Source organism: Triticum dicoccoides, chromosome 5B, assembly GCF_002162155.2.
Source record: "Triticum dicoccoides isolate Atlit2015 ecotype Zavitan chromosome 5B, WEW_v2.0, whole genome shotgun sequence".
NCBI classification, from domain to species: domain Eukaryota; kingdom Viridiplantae; phylum Streptophyta; class Magnoliopsida; order Poales; family Poaceae; genus Triticum; species Triticum dicoccoides.
The window spans coordinates 412,326,742-412,337,721 of NC_041389.1; the positions used below are offsets into that span (position 1 = coordinate 412,326,742).

Sequence of the window (10,980 nt, forward strand, 5' to 3'; positions counted from 1 at the left end):
AGTATATATATAGATCAGTACCGCAAAGATTTTGAGTTAGTAGGTTAGCTGGATCGGTTGTAGTGACCCCATTGGCCTGTTTCTACTACCTCTCTAAATAAACTTGGAAGAATGACTAACATATGAAGTACTGTGTAGAAGACATGCTCCTATTTGATAAAAGTGAATCCATTCAAATTAGTCAAAATTGGACTACGCTGACATATTCCATCTTTATCTAACAGTGCATTACAGTAAATCATCATCAACGTTTTTACAGAAACTGCTGCAAGCTATATGACTGAATTTATAGCTACCCGCAGAAGGGGATCGAAAGGGGGAGGGGGGAGGGGCTGGGTAGGCACGCACGACGGCAGGCGGCGGCGGAGCGCAAGTCACGCAGCCACGCCAAGGGCTCGTCCAAGTAGGGGGAAGGGGCGGCGGGCGGCCGGTTCGTTCGTCCAAGACGAGCACAGCGGACGCGAGGCAGGCAGGCAACGAAGCCAAGCGAACGAAGGAGATTGGCCTCAGTGCCTTACGCGGTTACGCCCCAGGCGAATTGGGCCAGGCTATGAAGGAGATGGGCCGCACGCCCCAGGCCGCCGCCTGGGCTGCCTGGGGCCTGTCTCCGCCCATGCTCAGGGGAACGTGCATGAAGACTTCTCGGCTGTCATCGACAAGGTCAGATCGGCTCAAGTATGGGAGCGGCGACAGGATGCGTCAACGACTTGTTCTGACGGCGGCAATGGTCGTTCGGTGGTCCACAGACCTTGATGTGATTTTTATTACGTTTGAGGTGTTTTATACTTGCGGTGAATCTTTATAATAAATTTGATCTTTTCGAGGAATAAAAACAGTGATGATCCATCAAGTTGCATATAATGAGCACTTTAATGCTTAAAGTTAAAAAAAATGGTGCACAAACTTTTTGCGGTGCAATTAGGGTGCAAGTTTCATTCATAGCCGTCAACAGCGCCTACATGGCATGCACTGTGGCGCCTGGGCCGCCGACAGTGACTGGAAAACAATTAAACTTGTTCTCCCCATCAAGGTCGAGACAAACAAGCTCCATGAACCGTTACAGAGGGAGCGGTATCTCTTTTCCGGACCTGAATCCATGACTTGGCCTGAATCCTTGACTTGGCCAGACCATTTGTGGCTTCTATCCCCTCATGACCCCATTTGTATCCCTATGAACGTAGTTTCTAATTATTTTTTTTTTCATTATTTGATAAAAAATATCATGAATTTAAAAAGGTTCATGGATTTAAAAAAAGCATCAATATAAGAACGGTGAAAACCGAAGAAACGGAAGAAAGAACAAAATAAACACCTCAGAAACAAAGAAAGAAAGAACCCAAAGCGACACGACCCAAACCGAAGAAAAGAAAGAAGAACAAGTGTTGCAGTACATCGCCGAGTACCTCATCGGCGACCCGCCCAGCGCGCGGACGCCCTCATCGACACCGGCAGCAACCTCATCTGGACCCAGTGCACAACAACCCCTTAAGTTCTTTGCTCTAAATTGTAAAGAGGCTGACAGTAATACTCTCTCTGTAAATTAATATAAAAGCATTTAGATAACTAAAATAGTGATCTAAATGCTCTTATCGGGCGGGTGAGCCCGGCGTTTGGAGAGCGCTGCGGCGCCGTGTGCGGTGCAGCTGTCCAAACGGTGCAGGATAAGGAGGAGCAGGTTGTCAGGGAGCGCGCTGAGGCGGTCATTGTCGCAGGCCCGCCGGAGACGGTAGAGATCCTTCCGAGCCATTGGAGATTCAGCAGCAGCAAAGCTCCTATGAATTCGTGGATCGGAATGGAGTAGAGGTGGGGGGAATTGGCGACGTCTAGTCTAGGGTTAATGGGATGCGCCAGCCTAATTTTGGACGGTCTCCGACCGGACGTCGGACTTGGTGAGCGCTAGCGAGATTCCGTCGTTGGACCGATCTTGCTTGTTCGCACCCGCGCCAGCGCGCTGGACATACTCACATGCAGCTGCAGGAGAAACAAATTGGCAGGTCTTTGCTGGGACACGGGAGGCGCGGGTCCCCGGCAGTGGCGGTGCGGCGGCAGCGCGGAAGGGGAAGGAAGAACGATACGTTTTTTTTTTTTGAGACAACACACGAAGCTTTTTATTGATTCGTCACAATGTTTACAGGGACGAAAGAAAGATCTCTGGGATGGCCTAACCATACACGGCGGCCACCCCGAGAGATAAAGCATGCTTCGCTAAGTTGTGAGCTTCATAATTTGAGCTCCTAAACTCATGGCTAAACCTACACATATCAAAAGTTGCAGAATGGCTTAATATTTCATGCACAATAGCACCATATGGAGATGCGTCCTCCTTTTTCAGAGAGTCTACTGCCTTCTTGCAATCCGATGCAACATGAATGCGCCTTTGGTACAAGTCCTCCGCAAGTGCAAGGCCTTCTCTGATCGCCATGGCCTCCAGCGTTTCCGGGTCCCCAATATGCTCTATGATCAGCGCCGAAGCTCCCAAAAATAGACCATCTGAACTTCTGCAGATTGCACCCACAGCCCCGAAACGGGCTTGCCTTGGTGCGGCCGCGTCCACATTGATCTTCACGCATCCCGTGGCCGGAGCCTGCCACTGGGTTGGTCTTGCAGCTTTGACTACGGTCCTCCGAGGTTCACTTGCCTTAATATATCTCAAGTCATCAAGAAAGCTTGTGATAAATCCATAAGTAGATTGCGGTGATTGGAAGATGTCCTCATAGATCGCTTTCCTTCGTGCTCGCCAAATTGCCCACATAATAACAATCATGTGTGCAAACATATCTCCGTTCAACACTCCACTCATAGCAAAAAGCCAATCCTTGGGGTGTTCTTCCACTCTGTCCACGAGATGATGAACCAACTCCTCCGGAGCTAAGGCCCAAACGCTGCTTGACATCGGACACATAAAGAGTGCATGTCTCCAAGAGTCAACCGCCCCGCACAAAGGGCATTTGTCCTCGGTGGCCATATTGCGGTGTTTGAGTAAATCAATAGTGGGCATGGAGTTTCTCGCCAATCTCCAAACGAACATGCGTAGTTTCGATGGAACCTGCATGTGCCAAATAGTACTCCACTTGTCCGCCTCCTGCTGCACAATAGAAGTTCCCGCTTCTCCGCTCAGCCAGGCCTCCCGCTCATGCTTTGTTCTGAGGATCATGCGGTAACAGGACCGAACACTGAAATTTCCTCTTGGTTCTTCCTGCCAAGCCCAAAAGTCCGCAACCTTGCGAGTACACAGTGGTATCTTCAGAATATCGTCGGCATCAAACCGAGCAAAGGTTGCTCGAATCAGCTCCTCTTTCCATGATGCCGTGGTACTATCTATAAGCTCGGAGACCATGATCGGAGGGTTTTGCGTTAGCGATGTGATAGGTCTTCTTACTCCCTCCCTCGGTATCCAATTGTGTCTCCAGATATAAGTGGACTCGCCATCTCCAATCCTCTTCACAGTACCCTGTATCAAAACATCCCGACCGTCAATGATCGAGCGCCAAACCTGAGAAGGGTGTGACCCAAGCTCCGCCTCAAGAATAGAAACCTCCGGGAAATAAACAGCTTTTAAAATCCTGGCACTTAAGCTCAGTTCCCCCGTTAGCAGCCTCCACGCTTGCCGTGCTAGTAGAGCTAAGTTGAAGATCTCCATATCCCGAAATCCCAACCCTCCCAAACTTTTCGGGCTTGTCATAATATCCCAAGCCACCCATGCGGGCTTTCTTCTCCCCTGCTTGCTTCCCCACCAAAACTGTCGTATGATTGAGGTTATATTTTCACAAAGGCCTCTTGGCAACCTGAAACAGGACATAGAATAGACTGGTATCGCTTGGGCCACAGCCTTGATTAACACTTCTTTACCTGCTGAGGACAACAGCTTCTCCATCCATCCTTTGATCTTCTCCCACACCCGGTCTCTCAAGTATTTGAACGTGCCATTTTTCGAACGTCCCACATCGGTTGGCATGCCTAGATAGCGTTCATTCAAAGTCTCCTTGTGCACATGCAAGGTGTTTTTTATTGATTCGTATGGGCCGGCCCACCCTTAAACGTGCCTGGCACGACAAACTGGCCGCAACACGCGGGCGCGGTCTCGCTCGACACGAGTTTGGATGCTAGTCTCGCGTGAGGGAGCGCCATACTGGCCGGCCCAGCTCGTGGGAGGCCTCAGCCTAGTTTTTTTCTTTCTGTTTTTCTTTCACTTTTTTGTTTTCTACTTTGCTTTTTGTTTTATTTTTTTACACATCCAAATATTCTAAATATACTCCTTCCATTCCTAAATATAAAACCTTTTAGAGATTTCACTATGAACTACATACGGATGTATATAGACATATTTTAGAGTGTAGATTCATTCATTTTGCTCCGTATGTTCTCTAAAAGGTCCTATACTTAGGAAAAGGGTATATATTGCAAAAAACCGCTCTACATAATTTTTTTTAGAAAAATATTACTTTACTATTTGAAAAATCTTAAATATGTATAGAAAACATGTTTCTTACATATGCGGAAAATTTATCCAAAAAATATATAACATGGATAAAAAAAGTTGATAATGTATTTAAAAAAATGTAAATCAAGCATTTTTAAAAATATTGATCATGCAACAAAAAAAGGTTAAACATTTATCAACAAATATTTCTGATATATGCCAAAAATATACAGTGTGTATGGAAAAAGTAGTCCTTATGTACAAATTATTTTAAAGAATGTTAATCATCCATTTCAGAAATGTTAAAGGTGTACAAAAACATGTTCCTGATGTATACTAAAAAATTAGAACGTTTAATAAAACAATTGGACAAAAATATTAAATTATTTTGATACAAAAAATGGTCATCATATATTTCAATAATTTTAAACATGTATTATAGAAAGTTCCTAGGATATATTAAAAATGTACGATGTGTATGAAAGAAGTAGTCAAGAAACACAATTGTTATTAAAATTTTAGTTGTCTATTGAAAAAATTAAAGGTGTAAAAATGTATGTGATGCATACAAAAGAATGTAGAACATGTACTTAAAAATTTGAAAAGAAAAACACAATTTTTTCAACGAAAACGTGATAGTGTATCAAAAACATTGCAATCATATATTTTAAAGATTTTAAACATATATTAGAACATGTTCCTAATATATATCGAAAATGTACAATGTTTATGAAAAAAGTATTCATTAAATGTAGTCATAAAAAGTATTAATCATGCATTTGGAAAATGTTAAAGAGGTATAAAAGAAGTTCTTGATCCATACTTAAAATGTACAAATGTGTGTGAAAAAATGTAGCCATGTGTTGCAAAAAAAACAAAAACAAAGAAAGAACGGTGAAAACCGAAGAAAGAACAAAATAAACACCTCGGTAACAAAGAAAGAACCCAAAGAAAACCCTGAAAACCGATGAGGAAACAAAGCAAAACAAATAGTAACCAAAAATGAAAAAAGAAAGAAAGAAAGAAAAGGAAAATAGTGAAAACCGAGGAAAGAAGCATAGAAAAAGAGGAAAAATATGCAGTGGAAACAGAGAAAAGAAACAAAAAAAGCGAAAAACAGAAAAAAAATAGTTTTCTTTTTTTGCGGGAACAAAGAAAACTAATTAGAAAACCAAAACAAAAATGAAAGAAAGTGAAAAACAGAAGAAAAGAACAGAAACAAAAATACCGAGTAGCCGAGTGAACGACCTAGTGAATGAACCAGCGACCGAGCAAACCAGCGAGAAAACGTGTTAAATGGGCCGACCCATACCTACAGATCCTTCACGGGAGGCGGGAGCTATACTCATTATAAGCGAGATATAGCTCTCGCGACCACGGGTCGAGTCGAGCACGCGTACCTCTTCTTGAGGCCCAAGCATGATACATTAGCTAAACGTGTCGGATGACAGGTGGACCACGTGCTATTTTTTTATTTGGGCTATTTTAGATCTATTTTTTATGTTTCCGTCTGTTCTAAAAAAAGGGGTCTCTCCTTAGCTCGCAGCCCATGAATAGCCCTAGGCTTGTCGTGTCTCAGGCCGAGCATGTGATGTGCGAGTATGCGTGCTTTTGGGCTGGTCCATGAAGCACGACCCCTTCGGCCAATTATACCATGGAGTACTAAAGACCACAGAAGTGCAATTTTTGTTTTGATTTTTGATGATTTTTTTGGTTTGGCTTTTCTTGTCAAATAGTGGACCATTATAATACTCACCAGTGACTAGGGAAAGCCTTCCTCCCCCGATCTCCATCGGCAAGTCCGTGGATTCGCCTCCCCTCCGCTTGCCGCTTCGGCGGCCGGTGTCGTGGAGGGGATTTCTGGTACCTCGAATCTGGCTAGTAGATAAATAGTTTTTTGTCCTCCTCAAGTTCGTCCATTGGGATGGATTAGACGCAGCTCCGGCGTAGACCCTTGCCAGCTTCTCGGGGCGGCGAGGTTAGGGTTTGTCATCTTGCGTACGCAACGGTGATATTTGGTGGCAGGTTCTTCAGATCTATTCAAGGATTCAACGGCGATGACTGCGGCACCAAGGCGCTGGTCCTTAGGGGAACGTGCATGAACACTTCTCGGCTGTCATCGACAAGGTCAGATCGGCTCCAGTATGAGAGCGGCGACAGGGTGCGTCAACGACTTGTTCTGACGGCGGCAATGGTCGTTCGGTGGTCCACAAAATTTGATGTGATTTTTATTATGTTTGTGGTGTTTTATACTTGCGGTGAATCTTTATAATAAATTTGATCTTTTCGAGGGAAAAAAACACTGATGATCCATCAAATTGCATAGAATGAGCACTTTAATGCTTAAAGTTAAAAAAATGATGCACAAACTTTTTGCGGTGCAATTACGGTGCAAGTTTCATTCTTTTTTGAGAATTTTTTCATTCACAGTGCAAGTTTCATTCGTAGCCGCTCAACAGCGCCTACATGGCATGCACTGTGGCGCCTGGCCCGCCGACAGTGATTGGAAAACAATTAGACTTGTTCTCCCCCTCGAGGTCGAGACAAACAAGCTCCATGAACCGTTTCAGAGGGAGCGGATTTTATCTCCTTTCCGGACCTGAATCCTTGACTTGGCTAGATTATTCCAACTTCAAAAAATTCTCACTCCCAAGGGAATTGCGTAGGTTTCAAGTATTGCCCCTTCTGCTGACACCGGCCAACGGTGAAGAACCGGACGTTCAGATGGGACACGCCATTGCCGGTCCAGCCGGGAACGTGGCGCCCGGCGCGCCCAGACACCGGGTCATGTCGGATGTCTGCCGGTTGCAATGCAGACCGGCCCGCCCCGCGTCCAGCGCGTCTCGCAATCGGCTAGCTGCAAAGCGGAGTCGCCCCGCCGCCGCTCATCCGAGGCAGAAATCACATATTTGACCCGAGGACGAAATCAAATCACAAACTGATTTGGTCACGAAAATTTTTCACTCTGCTGACCCTTTGATGCGGCGTCCGACAGCTGGGCGTCGCACCCTACTGTGCAGCGCCCATCACTTAGGCGTCACACTTCCTGCCAGCGTGGCAGCCCTGGTCCAGTTGCGGTCCCACACGCACCTGTGCAGCGCCTAAGGGATATGCGCCACACTGTGACGTGCAGCGTCTATACCTTAGGCGCTGCACGGTGACTTAAGCGCGGCCGCCCTAGCCCGACCAGGCAGTTTCTTCATCTCTCCGCTCTCTGGACAGAGAGCAGCGGCGGCGCCCCCATCTAATCCCCCCGCCCCTCATCCCTCTCCGATCTGAAGATTTGATCCGTGGATTCGATCCCCAATCCATCCTACTAGGTAAACTCTTCCGTTCTCTTTCTTTTGCTCCGTAAATTTGTTGCCATTTTAGAGATTTGTCCAAGATTTGATGGAACCCTTGATTTGTTTGATTTGCTCGATTTAGGATGTGTATTCATATTGGTAGTACCGTAGTGTTATTTATTAGTTCACAATATATGATTCTTGTTAGTGAAACCCTAGATTGTTTAGTTTTTTTAGATATATATGAGATGCCTATTTTTATAGATAACTATGAGATGTTGATTTTTGTAGACATATATGAGATGTTTGTTTAGATATATATTAGATGTTGAGTTCATTTGAAATATTAGATGTTTAGTTTATTTGAAATACTAGATGTTTAGTGTATTTGAACACATATGACATATTCATTGTGTGAGAAGGAGATGTTGAGATTCTTTTAGTTGAACACATGTTATATGTTTAGTGTATATTTGAGATGAAGATGAACTCATGTATGTTTATTGTTTGAAATTGTAAGGATGGTTTGGCTTCTGGACGATGTCTACGTCGTGCAACACCGGTCCTACATGATGCGCGAGAAGGATAAGGTAATAATGAGTAATCTAAATCTTTTGCAAATTTGTCTTTAGTTGAAATTTACATGCCCTAAGATTTGTCATTACTTATTTTTTGCAGAAGCTTGAACCTCTGAAGATTCGGTATCACGGGGTCTCTGGTCCTGCCATGCCTTACGACGAGCGGTACACACCGTACATCAAGCAGGCAGGACTACTCCCGTGGATTCTATTGGTCAGCCGGTCCACGCCGAATCTGAACGCTCCACTGGTGTCCGCTCTTGTTGATCGATGGAGGCAGGGGACGCACAATTTCTATCTTCGGACTGGGGAGATGACCGTGACGCTCGAGGATGTCTCGTTGATCACCGGTCTTGCTATCGACGGGAGGCCTCTCTGTATGAGCACCGATTCTGATGGGTGGCACGAGCAGATGATTGCTCTTATCGGTATGGCTCCTACCGAGGCTGAGGCTGATGTAGAGGAGGGAGAAGAGAAGAAGAAGAGGGAAAGGAAAGCAGCCGGAGCTGCTTTCACGTGGATTCAAAATAACTTTGCGACGTGCCCTCCGGATGCCACTGATGATGTGATCCAGACACATGCTCGTGTGTATATGTGGTACGTTGTGTCTAGGACTTTGTTTCCTGACTCCACTGGCAAGAACGCTCCATGGATGTGGCTGAAGGCGTTGACCGTCTTCGATAGCAAATGGAGCTGGGGTTCAGCGACTCTTGCCTACTTGTACCGGCAGGTAGTTGGTCTGTTTTGTGATCAACTCATTTCTTCATTAGCAATGCAAGCTTGCTGTCAAGTTAACATTGTTTTTCTTTCATATGTAGCTGGACGATGCGTGTTGCAGGATCACAGATAGTGCAGGCATTGGTGGTAATCTGCTTCTACTTTCTGTATGGAGCTGGGAGCGTCTGCCTGTTGGACGCCCGAAGAGCGTCAAGTTTGATCCTTGGTATGCAGATGAACATGACGAATTACGGCGCCCCACGTGGGCTTACAAGTGGGATATCGTTTCCGAGATGACGAATGATGTCAATCTCATGTACCAAAAGTACATTGCCGAGTTGGACACGATTACGCCTGAGCAGGTAAGGAGGTCATTACTTCAGTCCTTTCTCATGCTTGCTTGAAAAATAGTCATCAAATTTGCATTGTTGCCCTGTTTCATAGGTGGAATGGCAGCCATATGGCGCGGGTGAGAGCTTGGGGTACACCCAGGAGTTCCGCCTCAACCTGATGTGCTTGCGGGATAAGGATCTCTGGCTTATGCGGTGCCCATTGATATGCAACTGGGCGGTTGAGTTTCATTTGCCGCATCGCGTGTATCGTCAGTTTGGTCTGTTCCAGCCTCACCCGCCGGACTGGGTGGACACGGACAAAGAACTTCATAGGTAAGAGAGCATGTCTGTGTATTGTCTAAGCATCAGGACTCCTTTTGATTGTGCTAATGCTTTGTTTTATACCACGCAGGTTGGACAGGAGAAGGCAGCGGAAGATAAAGGACTGGGGCAAGCATCATGCTCCGTATGTTACCCGCTTCCCGCTTTCTGTGGAGCAAGCTCGTAGCATTGCACGCGCCCTGCTTCGTGAGCACAGCCAACAAGCTTTTGATAACTACGTACGATGGTTTATTGGAACTACTCGAGTTGAGATATGCCCGCCGACATATAATGAGGATATTCTTGAAGAACCCGTAAACTTTGAGGATCTAGCAAAGGGGAAGTACAACAGAGATGTCAAGAAAGGACACGGAGTCCCTGCTGTTCCGGTGATTAACTATGTGGTAAAGTGTTCCCTTCTTTACTTTTCCGTTGACCGTATTACACATGTTTGAATGGCTAACACATTCATTCTTTCTCATCCATAACGCACCGAGATCAAGAAAGCAGCCGATGAGAGCCAGTCTATTCTGGAGAAGACACCGGTTGGAACTGGCAATGATGATGGCTCACTACGAGCATTCCTCAAGGTACATATCGCATTCACTATGAGAGCCAGTCTATGTTGCGAAGTTTGATATCTTACACACTTGTTCATGTTACAGCGTCAGGCCAAGAAGTTAAGGCGGTTATCAAACCTTCTCGGTTGCCGTGATCCTGAATATGATGAACCATCTACCTCTAGGTCTGGTACACCATCAGACCCCGCATCTCACCATGAGGGGGACGATGTGAGTTCCTCATATGCTTATATGGATGATGAGGGTGGGATCACCCAAGAGGTATGACTAATCCTTTAGATGTGATTCTCACTTGATTACGACACCGGCCTTCACCATATTGTTTCGTTGTGTGATAGGGCCATGAGCTTGATGATGACATGACTTTGGCGGACGCTCAAGCTCGGTCCGCATATGTGTTCAAGCCTAGGCAGCCCAGACGCCGGTACACGCCCAACGACTATGACAACAGAGGCAACCCAAAGGTGGTCGTAGGGACCTCGCGGATGGCTAGCTTGGATGATGAGGCAGAGGAGGAGGCGGAGGCGGAGGAGGAGGCGGAGGCGGAGCCGCAGGCGGAGGAGGAAGTGCACGAAGAGGAGCCTCATGCTCCTAAGAAGAAGAAGATTGCCTGCAGGCGTGGCACCAAGAACACGCGCGGAAGGCATTAGTGCTTTGTGTTAGGTTGATGAACTTGTGAGGTTATGTTATATGATGAACTTGTGAACTTGTGAGGTTATGTTATGGTATTTGTGTTTGCAAACTTGA

General features: G+C 45.8%; 1 protein-coding gene across 1 annotated transcript; it reads left to right on the forward strand.

The window, feature by feature from the left end:
- Positions 1–8,225: 8,225 nt before the first annotated feature.
- LOC119306915 lies at positions 8,226–10,745 on the forward strand (the record flags this gene model as incomplete). Its single annotated transcript, XM_037583004.1, has 7 exons — positions 8,226–8,294; positions 8,383–8,496; positions 8,728–9,012; positions 9,101–9,361; positions 9,621–9,664; positions 9,870–10,056; positions 10,581–10,745. Coding segments are annotated over exons 1-7 (1,125 nt in total), but the record flags the coding sequence as incomplete, so codon positions are not given.
- Between the last annotated feature and the right edge of the window lie 235 nt (positions 10,746–10,980).